A 14777-nucleotide genomic window follows, 5' to 3' on the forward strand; every position below is an offset into this window, starting at 1 on the left:
AAAGGTGTTCAAGCATGAACCCAGCTCTAACACCAATGTGGAACCCCAATTTGATCTACTCACAAAATATAAAGTGGTAAAGTGGAACATAATCTGATTATGGCATGCTATGGCATCATTAAGTATTAAATGCAGGAAACTCAGGAAACTGAGCAAATTCACATGCTATGCGGAAGAGTAAACAACAACAAACTCATCAAGGTCTTTAACCAAATTGGATCCTGGAAAAATAACATCAGTCTTGCCTCTCTCCTACATGCTTCATATGGGTGGTCTCCTTTTTATTTTTAAATGCTTCACATAAATGTTGATGCATTTATTCTATCAGTTGTTTCTATTTAAATGTTTGCCTTCTAGTAAAAAAAAAGGCAAAATGGCCAGATCTCTCGGTTTATAGGTGATCTCCTATTGCTGATGAGAAAATTAGTTCATGCAACAAACTAGATACTTTAAAAATAAGTTGTGACAAGAAAGGCATTACACAACTTCGTCTACAAGGTAAATCGCTAAAGCGTATTTCTCAGACAGGAACAGAAGCATCCTCTCTCCATGCTAACTTTCTGGCATGGTATAATACTGAATGCATTTATGTGTGTTAAGCCAATCAATGCTCATTTGTAGTTCAGTGGTTGTAAACTGGAATGAGCACATGATAACTTTCCATTTTCCCCTATTTCAATCTATCAAAAGCATTTATTTGTCATACAAGACAAATGTATTTATTCTATATCTATTTAATATACTGGATTTATTTCTAAAATTTACTGTTCATCTATATATACATATGTACTCACTGTGATAATGCCTACTGTTTTGTGCTTTATGCATATTTCATGGAGCCAGGTGGAATGTGGGAAGACATATGGCTTCTTTCTTTCTGTATAAACTTTCCCCAAGCCATTTGACATGACTTTTGTATTACAGGGTGTGTGTGTGTGTGTGTGTGTGTGTGTGTGTGTGTGTGTGTAGAAAGAGAAAACTACATTTTAATGCTGAAAATTACAGATGCACTCACTAACTTTCTTTTAAAGGAGTTTTACTCTTGCTAATACTTTTATTTATTTATAGCCTGCCATTTTTCCTTTCAAAGAACTCAAGGTGGCTTACATAATTCTCTGCCTCCTCTCAATCTTATACTCAAAACAACAGCTTTGTGAGGTAGGGTTGACCCAATGTCAACCCAGATTTCCAGAGTCCCAGTCCCACACTCTTAACCACTACATCGCAGTGGCTCCTTTTTGCTTGTTTCTCTTACCTTTCTAAATGATGCTGGTAATGTTGATGTTGTTATTTGAACCATTGGAATGGCATAAGCAAACAATGATTCTTGCGAAGGAACCAGAGGCAGCTGAGTCGGGTGAGAAGTATATTGCGTATCAGGCATGTTAAAATATCTGAAAAATAGAGAAAAGCATTTTGCCATTTAGAGATGTTAACCATAAACACTGTGCCAAGGTGTTTAACTGAAACTGCATAAGAAACCATTGAGATGGTTTCTTATGCAGAGACAAGGGAGACAAGGGTGCAATCCAATATCCTCAGTCTCCATAGGCCTCCAAAGCTGCAACTGAGCCAGGGGGTGGGGGGCTCTATAAACCTTCCATTTCAGTCCAGTCACTGCTTGAAAACAACTACCTTTGTTCCTAGTGCCTTGCAGGCTGTTTTCTTGTCTTTGCTTTGTAAATGAGACTCTGGGTGCCTGACTTCTGGATGCCGGCTTGACTCCACTTTTGGGGTTGTGTTTCTCTTGGTTTGGACCTTGGCTGTGCACTTTTTTCTGGAAACCAAATTCCATAATGCTAACTTTCTGCTCTTGACCCTGTACTTATTTACTGACTTGCCCTTCGACTTGTCCCCTAGTTTTCCCTAATTGTTAGTCTGATTCAGTCCTAAAAAGAGATTATCAGGGCTGGAGCTTTGCACTCTCACATATTTAAGCTACAAGTACTCCCAGAGCATAATAAGCATGGCATCTTCAAAACTGGTACCAACTGGCTCACGAACACCTCAGTTCATGACCAAATCAGGTTGCGAAGAAAAATTTAATACAAATTTTGACTCAGGTCACAAAGTCCACATTGGGTGGCGATTGTGATCGTGGCCATCTACCTACCCCACCCCGATCGTGTTGGGGGCAGGGGGAGAGGGCAGAGATCACGCCTGGCTTTCCTGCACAAGCGTGATCTCAGCCATCTCCCCCCCCCCCCCACCATGATCGCGTCCGTCTCTTCCCCCCCCCAGCGCGCTGGGATGACGGGTACATGCAGGGATGACGGGCACAATCACAGTCATGCTGAGGGGGCAGGGAGATGGCCGCGATCTTTGTTGTTCTTTGTCACTTTGCTTCTGATTTTTTCAGAATCACATTTTTCTGATTTAAAAAAAATAGTTACAGAATGTTACTTATTTACAGTGAACCTTATGGGGAAATTTGACTTGGCTCACGACCAATTTGGGTCATGACCAGAGTACTGGAACGGATTAAGTTCGTGAGCCAAGGTACCACTGTATTTTGCCTCACGTATTCAATAGCTCATTACAATGAAAATCCTTTAACTATTTTATTTCTCTTCCTTGTCAATTCCTATCTCATCTGATAATTTTTAAAAGAAAATTCTGAATTTCAAAATTTGCATTTAAAGACAGGCAAGTGGAGCTTGAAGAAACAGCAGGGATTTCCTCCCCCCCCCCCCCGACCATAGGTCCCTCTGCTGTGCCCCAGTACTGCTCCTTTAGATTGGGGAGTATGCACTGGGAAATGGAGTGGGAGAGGGAAATCAGGATACACTAACAAGGGTGCCTTGCCCAAGCAACAGTGCTTTAGCTCATACATGTCTTTGAATGTAAACCTATTGTTTTAGTGAAAAACAGCACAGCAAATAAAGCTTGCTGCATTTTGAGTAAGGATCTCTCTTCACAGAAAGCCAGTTGATTGCATCAGACATCATTTTTAATCAGACATTGTTTGGCACAAACCATCCAATTAAATTTTCCAAAGTCATGTAACATAAGACTGTAGAAGAGCTTTCCTCTATTGGAACATGATGTTTTGACAATGGAAGTATTAAGTTTCACACCCACAATCCAGGGCACATGCAATACAAAGAAATTTATTGATGAGGAGATTCAGGAAAAAACAAAAAAAAAGTACTTCTACATACAGTTAGTTTATAGAATTAGCTTTCATGAGATATAATGATGGCCATTTGCTTGTTCTTAATGATTTATCATTTACTTTTTCTTTAAGATCTGATTTCACCTATTGAATTGATGATGGATAAGAAGCAAATCTGAGCAATTTTCTTGTATGAGTTCAAACAGGGTCATAAAGTACAGAAACAGCTCACAATAGTAATGATGCTTTCAGCCCGGGTACTGTTCAATTGTTCATGGTGCAACTGTGGTTCCAAAGGTTTTGTAATGGAGATGAGAGCCTCAAAGATAAAGAAGGTTGTGGGAGACCATCAAAAGTTGACAATGACCAATTGAGGGTGATAATCAAAGCCAATCCATGCAATATTACACAAGACATTGCAGAAGAACTCAATGTTAAGAACTCTATGATTGTTCGCCATGTGGAGCAAATTGGAAAGGTCAAACAGTTTGATAAATGGGTACCACATGAGCTAATTGAAAATTTTAAAAAATCATCATTTCGAAGTACTGTCTTCTTTTGCGTAACAAAAACAATCCACTTCTTGATTGGATTGCAACATGTGATGAAAAGTGGATCCTATATGGCATGGGTACTCAAACTATGGCCCGCAGGAGAGATCTGGTCCATCATGCCCTTTCATCCGGCCCACGCCGCTGCCCGCACGCATGCTCGCTGCATGTGGGAGGCAGTGGCTTGCTCACTCTGAGATGGTTTTGGACTTGTTGGGAGATCTCCCAGCGAGTTCAAAACCATCTCTGAGTGAGCAAGCCGCCGCCGCCACTGCCTGCCTCCCCCACACACGCGCGCTCGCTGCTGCCTTGCAGCACGAGCTGGAGGCAGTGACTTGCTCGCTCGGAGATGGTTTTGGACTTGCTGGGAGATCTCTGAGTGAGCGAGTCGCCACCGCGCGCACCCAACACCACCTTGTGCGCACCCAATGATGCACCCCACCCACCAGCCCGCGCATGTACCCGCTGCCTTTCAACTGGCCCACTATTGAAAAAGTTTGAGGACCCCTGCTAAATGGTAACAGGCGATGTTCAGCTCAGGGGCTGGATCAAGATGAAGTTCCTAAACACTTCCCAAAGTGAAAACTGCACCAAAGGAAGGTTATGGTGACTGGCTGTCTGCAGCTGGCATCATCCACTACAATGTCCTGAATCCTGGTGAAACCATTACGTCAGAGAAGTATTGTCAAGCAATCAATGAAATACACAGGAAACTGCAGTGTTTGGCATTGGTGAACAGAAAAGGCCCAATTCCCTTGAACAACAACACCTGGCCAAATGTTGCACAACCAGCACTGCAAAAGCTGAATGAATTAGGATATGAAATCCTGCCTCATGCGCCATATTCACCTGACCTCTTGCCCACCAACTACCACTTCTTCAAGCATCTTGACAACTTACAGGGAAAATCGTTCCATAACCAAGGTGTTGCCTAAAATGCCTTCTAAGAGTTTGTTGCCTTCAAAACTCCATAATTTTATGTGACCAGAGTAAAGAAACTTGTAACTTGTTGGCAAAAATGTGTAAATTGTTATCGTTCTTATTTCTATTAATAAAGTTAAGTTTGAGGTAAATTAGAGCAATTCAAAGCACCACCAAATAGCAACTTCTAGGAAACAACCACGAGAGAGTGAGTTATTGACTTTGTGTCGTACTTGTGGGCTTCCAAGAAGCAACTGGCTGGTAACTGTGGAAAAATCAGAATGCTGGACAAAATTCTTCTTCAGTTGAATGCAACAGGGATCTTCCCACTATGTGCATGTACACATAAAGATTCTTTATTAATGGACCTGCTTTGGCACTCTAATGTAGATATACACCCAGATATATGGACATGTATTTGTACTTGTGATGTTAACTATCCTATGAATATGGCAGCCTTTGTGATAGGAAATTGGCTTCTACCCCAACAGTGGGAGTGTCCTGCCAGCAAGCCTTTGTTAGATCTCCCTTCTGTGAAAAGGAGGTCTTCCATTTACAAAAAAACACATCCATGTGTTGCGTATCCTGGGAATTCATATTTGACTGTAGTTCTGAAGGCTATTAGAGAGTCCCATTCTCTTCTATAGGAAAATATGCCCCTGTAAGGCATAAAAACAGATCTAGTCTTCCTCTTCTTCATGGGATTTATCTTTCAAAGTGTGATTTTCATTTCAACATCTACATGTATCTTTTTGAAAAAAAAATCTAAGGTGCAATGACAGCAACATAAAGATAGCACACTACTCTATTTCTGATTTTCTTCTTGATGTGGCAACAATGGGCTGAATAGTGTCTAAACCTTGAAACTCAGGGGAAGCTGACAGGATGGTCGTGCTGATTTTGCTGTTAACAGTAACCATGTTCTAATAGGTTCCCTTTAAGTATCAGACTCACAGCTTAGGGAAAACTCCTTTGCTCAGTTCTTCTTTTAAATATGTAAGTGGCATTTGTGACATTTTGTCAACTGTGCCCATTCTTTAGTGTCAGGGTTGGTCACTTCATAGCTGCCTTGTTAGCATTCAGACTATGAATGCCTTTGAAGGGGCTGCCTTTGAAGAATGTTAAGAAAGTCAAGTTGATCTACAAGCAGCAACCTGATTGTTGGCTGAACCAGGTGGTCCAATTGAATAGTGCTGAAAGACTTGCTGTTACCAGTTATGTTCTAGACACAAAATGTTTAGTTTTGAGTTAAATGCACTGAAGAGCTTGAGCCTGAGTTAACTTTAAGAGTACCCTTTTCTGTATGAAACCTTTTCTCCATTTGTTCAGATTTTCAAATGAAGTCCTGTTATGGATTCCATCACTAAGAGAGGTTGGGAGAAGAGATTTCTCAGTGGTGACTCCCACCATATGGAATTCCATTCCTACCAGTCAGACTTTCCCAATCTGTTAAGAAGTTAGCTATGGCTAAGAAATCTTAGTCAATTAACTGAATGAATTTCAGTTTCTTTATTAAGTGAACATTTATTTAAATGTAGTGGGCACATCTGGAGAAGGCAAGACTCACTGGAGAAGACAGTCATGATAGGGAAAGTCGAAGGCAGAAGAAGAAGAGGAAGACCAACTATGAGATGGATTTATTTGATCCAGGAAGTCATAGCCTTGAGTTTAAAGGACCTGAGCATCTGTCAAGGACAGAATATTATGAAGGAAGTCATTCCTTTTTAGGGTCTTCACAGGTAAGAGGCTATTTGACTGCATATAACTACAACAAAGAAAAATAAGTTTGTTGTTAGAAGATTCATACATAGTTGTGTCTCTCACAGAAACCTTTTAATAATGCAACTTATTTGCAGTTTTCATAAGTATCTGTTTTTAAAAACATATTTTATAGTCAAAGTTTTCTTTTTAATGAATCAAATGAACTGGTTAATCTATCAAAGATGCAACCATATACAATTTATACTGAAAAAAGGCCTGCGACTCCCAGCATGTGCCAGCCTTCCTGGCCCCTGGTGCCCAAAACTCATAGCTTGAGTGCCTTCTGGTGCCAAAAGTTCATACTTGAATGCCCTCTGGTGGCATGTCTGGGAACACCCAGATTGGCTGGAAACAGCTTCAAAATATCAGTCAGTTAGGGATGTGAAAACAAAAACAGGCTCTGAAAACTAAAAAGATGTTCACAATAAAGGGTATTTGATTGCAGAGGTGTGTGTCTGTGAACGCACTGTTTTCACATTAGTGATGCTTACTTGTAGAAATAGAGCACAGCAGTACTTAAAATAACAAAGATCCATAGAGAAATATTGAATATTCTAGGAAACTCTGCCACCTCCTAGAATGATTATATTATTCCTGTATCTGATATTACACACACTTCAGCAATGGAATGCAACTATCTTTACTGAGAGCCCCATTTCACTCTGCTACAGGTGGACTGGTACGTGCTTCAGTTAAACTAATGTCTCTTTTCTCAACTACATTCCTCAAGAACAGTCTCTTTATATGGGTATTTATTTATTGTTTACTTGATAATGTTTCGAACCTGTATTCCCACGAGTTTCAGATCTAAACAGGATACATGCTATTCAGTTAAAATATTATAACCATGCATAGAAAGCATAATGAAAGCCTTCTAGATACAATAAAAGATACAAGTAAGCTGTATCTCTGCACCTTTAGTGGTAAGAATTTTTTTTTGTTGCAAAAGCCTTAAAATGGCCTTTATTTGGTAATAAAAGTAATAATCACTGAGTAAATTTTGTGTTATTTGTATATGGACACGCATTAGATTCAGTTTCTGGTACTTACTGAGGCAAACCAGGCTCCCCTTTGATGTGACTAGAACTGAAGTTGGATAATGCATGAGGATTTGTTTATGGTTTAGTTCTGGAAAGACATTCAGACAGACTGTGTCCAAAGATAGTATCTTCTGTTTGTTTTCTCTAAATGTTGATAGAGGGGAGTGGGACTGAGTAATTTACAGATCCACCATCTAATCATAGGGCCTATTTTACCATAGAAACCCCTGGAATTGTACTTTGGAGAAAGGCAAGGATGGAATCAGACCTGATTACAAAGAAAAGGGTTTTACTGCTTTCCAGCCACCGTAACTTTCTTATCCAGGAATGGGGCAACTGTAGGAACTTCAGGGGGTATATTTACTCTCTAAAGCCTTCCTCATCCCAGCACTAGAAGGGGAAAACTGTTTAAAAATAAATCAGCACTTTATCACTGAGATTCATCAGCAAACCATTCATTAGCACTCAGTGCCAAAGTGAACAAATTTAGCTGGCAAACTAGCTAGATCTGCCCATTGTAACACCATGTGGGGTTGTTGTTTTTCAAACCCCTCCCTCTCTTGGTGCAACAGGAGGTGTACTGCAAGTGGGCTGGGGTTGCATGTTGCCCGTCCCCACCCAGGGCCTTCTGAAACTTTGCAGGTTACTTACCCGAAGATACATCTGTAATGTGTGCCATTTTCATATATATTGCCCCCAAAAACATGGTGGAGAGGAGGAGAAACCAGCCATTCACCATAATGCTTTCTGTCATTTCTAAAATAATAGTTTACAAGCAATGTATGAAGATGCATGTCGTTTAACACCCTCAAAATTTAGGGTGGTTCTTCCATAAAAAGCCATGGTCAATGAATTTTCATGATCTACTAATCACTATGCGATCCCTCTTTTTCTTTTTTAGATGCATACAGCTTCCATTTTTAAAACATTTTAAATCTCTATTTCTGATGCTCAATTTTGAAATTCTTGATTAACTGTGTAGCAACAAAATCCACAAGGAAGAAATTTTAGGAGAGGGATGCCTACACTAACCTGCAGACAATGTTTGGCCACTGGGTGGCATATCATCCTTTTGCAAAGACTGGTTCTTCAATTGCCACAAGGGCTTTTCCTTAGTTTTTTATGGGTTGGTTATTATGCACAATCGAATTCAGATACTGTTATGGAGCAATCTCATCTTCCTAAATACTCAAACAGGCAGGATCTGGTTACTCACAAAGTAACACTTTTCTTTTACTCTTGTAAGGGCAGGATGTAAGCAAAATCAAATAGACAATTCAACTGAGACTGCTGAATATAGTGTGAAATGCAAGTGTAACTGGGGCCTGTTGTCTGTGATATTTCCTGTGCTACTTAAGGCAGCTTCACTCCCATTTCGACCTAATTTCATGCATAAAGGCCAATCAATATATTTTATAAAAACTTCTCTGCATGTATGTGAATGTGCATGCATGTGTGCAGGGGTAGATTAATACTTCTACTGTGCCATTCAACAAAGAAGCCCTTAACAAGAATAAAAATAACACCCGTTTTTTTAAAGTAATAAACTGCTGCACTCCTACAGCAAGTCAACTACATCAGGTAGGGACATGATACTCCAATACTGGTACTAGATTCTCCCAAGAACTAAAAGGAGTATGTATTTTTTTAAAATACCCAGAAAAATACCCAGCAGTTCTTGTAACTGCTTCCCTGCAAGAACGCTTATGTATTCAGCTAGATGCTGAGTACATTGAATGATTTATCTCAATTTTTTTTTTCAGTTCAAGACTATTATTCTTGCAAAAGCGAATTCTTGAGGGAAGATAATTCAGCTTTTGCCATTTGATGTGCTTCAATGACTCACGGTATAAACTTTATGAATGTGATTTAACCTCTCTACAGTATATGATTTATAGTTTTCCATTTACTTTCAAAAATTATTTTGCCAACCTTTAATGCTGACTTAGTAATAAAGCAATCAGAAAAGAAACACGTCTAAAAACAATTGGAGTCATCAGGAGAGACAGTGGTTATTATAAAAAGCTAGTGTATAAGCCAATGCTGAGAAAGCTTCTTACATAAGCCATCTACAGGCTTATCAGGATTTTGGTACAATATCCTGCTCTTCCAGAGTAGCTGCTCCCTGAAAAAAATGGCTTTCTGATAAGCCACATTATACACTGGTTTTGTAAGAAAGTCAAATGAGAGGTTTTCTATCAACTAGCTCTTTTTTTCAGCTATACATTCTAGATAGAGTGAAAGTCAGTCTTGGCATGAAACTAGCCTTGCCCAAAGAGGCACTAATACAGTAGGATCAGAACCTTGAGTGATATCTGAATTAATGAGTACTTGTGAATCATAATAAGCCACACACATCAATAACTACTGTTACTTTAAAGAAAAAAAGCTCTACAATATTGCAAAATAAATATCAGACTATAAACACCACACCCAATTCACAGATTTAAGATTGACTAAGAATTTAAAATATTTTTCAACATTATCCTATTAATTATATTGACAAAACTAGTTAAACATATGAATGCACGCACACACAGTTTTTACCAGTGTGCAAGCTATATTTTAAGTTAAAATAGACAAAGATTATTAAACACATGAAGGTAAAAAATGTCTTTGATCTCATCAAGGGAGGTTACCATCTAATTGCTCATTTATGGAAAGTAAAACCTCAGAAAAATGTATCATCATTTCCCTTTTCTGCATTTTAAGCTTTATTCGCTACTTGCACTGTTCATTCAATATGCTTCATAAAATGGGAGTATTCTATAGTGTTGCTAGCTAGCATCCATAAATCAACCCCATAAGCTAACAGTACTGCTTATTTCCAGAACAACTCCCTTCTGCAAGCTCTGCTGACTTGCATCATTCTGAAAATTAACTGAAATTGCTCATTTTCAGAATGAGATGAATCAGTAGCACTCCCTTCTGCAAGTTCTGGAAATCACAGAATCATAGACCAGTAGAGTTGGAAGAGGCCAAGAAGGCCATCAGGTCCCACACCCTACTCTGTGCAGGATTATGTCTGTCCAGTTGCATCTTTAATGTCTCTAGTGTGGCAGAGCCCACAACCTCCCTAATTCATTGGTTCCATTCTAGTATTGCTCTTCTTTGTAAGCCGCTCCGAGGCTTTCTGTGATGGGGGAGGCATAAAAATGCTATAAATAAATAAATAAATGTCAGGAATTTCTTCCTGATGTTCAGTCAAAATGTGGCTTCCTGTAACATGAACCTATTATTCTATGCCCTAAACTCTAGGATGATCAAGAAGAAATTGTGGTCTTCTGTGTGACAACATCAAGTGCTATCCCATCTTTCCTCAGTTTTCCCTTCTCAAGGCTAACCATGCCAAGTTCTTTCAATTTCTTCTTACAGGGTGCTGTTTACAGTCCACAGGTCATCCTTGTTGCCCTCCTCTGAAATTAGTGTTTTTCTGCTTGTTTCTGCTTGCTTCACGATCAGTGTGGTGTAGTGGTTAAGAGCGTGGGACTGGGACTCAGATGATCTGGGTTCGAGTCCCCACTCAGCCATGGAGTCAACTGGGTGACTTTGGGCCCGTCACAGACTCTCAGCCCAACCTACCTCACAGGGTTGTTGTTGTGGGGATAAGATGGAGGAGGAGATGTAAGCTGCCTTGAGTCCTTTGTAGAAAAAAAAGGCAGGATATAAATTGAAATAATAATAATAATAATAATAATAATAATAATAATAATTTCTCCAACAGTGGGTGTCTCACTGGCATGTGGGCAGCACTGAATACTGCTCATGTTCTTTGTGAATCCTTCAAGTGAATATGAGATAGGCATGTCTGATATATCTCTAAACAAATTTAGGATAGCTAAATGTTATAGGAATGAATATTTCAGTTACTGGGGTCAAACAACAGGAGAGAACAGGTGCCTTCATGCCCAGCCTGTAGGTGTTTTAGAGGCACCTTGCTGGTCATAGTGGATAAAAAGATGCTGGGTAAATGAGTCTTTGGTATCACACAACTTTTTGGACTACTTTTTGCTGCTTGAACTGTATGAAATGATCCTAATTCCAAAGCAGGCATGGAAGTCAAAGTTGCTATAACCAATATAAAGTATAATGCCAGCAATAACATTTCACGCATTTTAATACACTGGTACAATGTCCAAAACTTCCTCCCCATAGCATTTGTGAAAAATAATTTGACAAATGGATTTTACAATGAATTCCAGACATTGTAAGACTAACTCCGCAAATACTTTCTTGGGTTCTGGTATTATGCCAGTTTAACATTCTCTGTCATGAGACAATACAGACATGGGTTGAGTTTGAATGACACAACAAACAGGACAGGGGGAGTGCGTCCCTGTTGGTTCTGCTGGACCTCTCAGCGGCTTTCGATACCATCGACCATGGTATCCTTCTGGATAGGCTTGCGGGATTGGGGGTTGGAGGCACTGCTTTGCAGTGGTTCCGCTCCTATCTCAATGGCCGGTTCCAGAAGGTGGTGCTGGGGGACTATGGCTCTGCGCCATGGCAGCTATGCCATGGAGTACCGCAGGGGTCCATTTTGTCCCCTTTGCTGTTCAACATATACATGAAACCGCTGGGAGAGGTCATCAGGAGGTGTGGGCTGCGGATCCATCAGTACGCTGATGATACCCAGCTCTACCTCTCGTTTTCCACCAATCCAGGTGAGGCAGTGGCTGTGCTGAACCGGTGCCTGGCCGAGGTAATGGGCTGGATGAGGGCCAATAAACTGAAGCTCAATCCAGACAAGACGGAGGTCCTGTTGGTTGGTGGATCGAGCTTCGGAGAGGGTGAACTGAACCTTGTCCTGAATGGGGTTGCACTCCCTCTTAGGGACAAGGTTCGCAGCTTGGGAGTGCTCCTCGACCCAGAGCTTTCACTGGAAGCTCAGGTAACAGCAGTGGCGAGGAGCGCTTTCCTCCAGCTTCGGCTAATTCATCAGCTGCGCCCCTATCTGGAGAATGACTGCCTTGCGACAGTGACACATGCCTTGGTGACTTCCCGTCTGGACTTCTGTAACGCGCTCTACGTGGGGCTACCCTTGAAGACGGTCCGGATACTTCAATTGGTCCAAAATAGAGCTGCCAGGCTGCTGACGGGGACTGGACGTTATGTTCACATGACTCCAGTTCTCCGTCAGCTTCACTGGCTTCCCATTGAAGTCCGGGCCCAATTCAAGGTCTTGGTAATGACCTATAAAGCCCTAAACGGCTTGGGTCCTGGTTACCTGAAGGAGCGCTTACATCCTTATATGCCCAGCCGCCCCCTGAGATCGGCGGGAGAGCCCCTTCTCCGGGAGCCCTCCATGGAAGAAGTTAGGAGGGTGGTTACTCGGAGGAGGGCTTTCTCAGCGGTGGCGCCTAAGTTATGGAATGCGCTCCCCAGAGAGGTCCGCCTGGCGCCGTCGTTATTTGTTTTTCGGCGCCAGGCGAAGACCTTTTTATTTAAGCAGTATTTTAAATGTTAATATTATTGAATTTTATTTGGCCAGGGCGGCTTGTTTTATAGTGTATGTTTTATATTATATACTTGTATTTTATTGTATATATTTTAAAATGTTATTTTAATCTTTTTGTTGTAAGCCGCCCCGAGGCTTCGGCGAATGGGGCGGCATAAAAATGTTTTAATAAATAAATAAATAAATAAATAAATAAATAAAAAAAAACGAACCATTCTGGCAATAAGCCATGGTACGTTGGTTGTTTTATGACATACCCACAGTGAACCTGACAAATGATTGGGCACATCATGAGTACTTTGTTCCGTTCCTCCCTCTCCTTTTTCTATCTTCCTCCAAGCAGTATCCAGGGAACACCTTGAAGAGGGACAAGTTTGCTCACTCTGACAGCCACAATAGTGTGAGCTTATTTCATCTCACAGCAGCTGTTAAAGTCCTTTTTGCATATATAGGGTTCTGCCTTGAAAAACAGCATGGCGCATGGAGGACTCCATTGATAGGGCATCCCGGCATGCTACTCCCTCTGCAGCAGGATGCAGAGGTGCCTGATCACTTGGTGTCACCACCACCTTGAAGAGGGGCAGCTCTGTGGTGCAGCTTCCTGCCAGCGACTCAAGAGGTTTTCTCTAATGCTACTAGCAAGGAGAGCTGGGATCCACTCCTTCTTCTGCCTTTGCCCATGCTGTGTGGGTCAAGACTAGATTTCTCAATCTACCAACAAAGAGGGATGGCTCTCAGCCATCCTTGCCAGTAGCTTAGGAGGTCTACTCTTGAGCTGCCAGGCAGAATGGCCACTCAAAACTTCTGATGGGAGGCCACTATTGTGGTGCTCACCAGCAGCTGCTTGTCAAAAGTGGCAAGGGATTTATGCTGGTCTCACCAGCTTGCTAGGTGTTCAGGCTCACCCATGGTGGGTCATATTGTCCAGGTCTGGATGACATGATAATCTACCACAGGTAACAGCAACGCTACAACAGCCCATAGGCATCACAGGGTGGCTTATGTGGAAAAAGCAACCCACGCTGGGTGTCCTAGGCTGTGTTTACATGACGTGAGAATGCACCTATGCTAACAAGCCATGGTGGCTTGCCATGTTGTTGAAACCAGGTTAGAGTTACATAAGGGAAGTTCTTTAATTCAGGAGATAAAATACTTTGTGTTTGGGACTCTTACTTCCTTTTTGGTATAATAGTTCTAGTTGCTCAGTTATTTGTTTTACAGTTATACTATGTAAACAGTCAAGAACTGACTCAGCAAGCTCACTTTAAAGACTATGGCAAACATTTTAGAGGAGTCACATTTATCACAGAAATTTTAGTAGTTGCTGCTAAGCAGAAAATCCAATGTATCTTGTTCCTCAGCATGTATAGCTATGTATCATAGAGCATGAAACAGGTATTATTCATACATTACACAATGTTTTACACAAATATAGAGACAGCATTACATTAAATCTTAACAGGCTTAAAGAAGAACTAGATCCTGAAGAACATGTTCTTCTCTCTTGCGCTTACTTAAAAATAAGTTATGGAAAGGCATAACTTAAAAGAGTGGTCATTGAGCTCTTCTAAGTTATTGGAGAGTCAGTGCAACCAACCAAATGCTCAATCACCTCTGCATTTATTCTGCAGCACTTTTTATTATGCTTGAGAGCAAACCAGCACATCTTTCCATCCTACAGTCAGATAAGCAAAGTTCCAACATAGGTACAACTTGCAATGTCAACTGGTTAAGGAAGTGTATGGATTATCCTTCAAATATTACAAAAAGCATGAACAGACAAACATGGCAGTGACCAGTGCATTCAATGGACTATGCTTTTTTCAGTCAGTCAAAGCCATTGTTAAGAAAGTGTGGAGGTAAGGAGTCGAGAAAGCAAAATAATTGTTTATAGCATGCCTAACTCCTTCCAATTTCAAGGTTGTTGATAA

At 40.9% G+C, this 14777-nt stretch overlaps 1 protein-coding gene across 1 annotated transcript in view; it reads right to left on the reverse strand.

Moving 5' to 3' along the window:
* The window catches only part of LOC123018843 (beta/gamma crystallin domain-containing protein 1-like), an 85389-nt gene that overhangs the window by 40068 nt on the left and 30544 nt on the right, over positions 1-14777 (reverse strand). Inside the window, exon 2 of the mRNA XM_044421320.1 lies at positions 1256-1394. Coding sequence (XP_044277255.1) covers positions 1256-1384 — 129 coding nt within the window. The 5' untranslated portion in view covers positions 1385-1394. The remainder of the gene's footprint in view (positions 1-1255; positions 1395-14777) is intronic.

The sequence above is a fragment of the Varanus komodoensis genome, unplaced genomic scaffold (assembly GCF_004798865.1).
Source record: "Varanus komodoensis strain SLA01 unplaced genomic scaffold, ASM479886v1 scaffold1, whole genome shotgun sequence".
NCBI classification, from domain to species: Eukaryota; Metazoa; Chordata; class Lepidosauria; order Squamata; family Varanidae; genus Varanus; species Varanus komodoensis.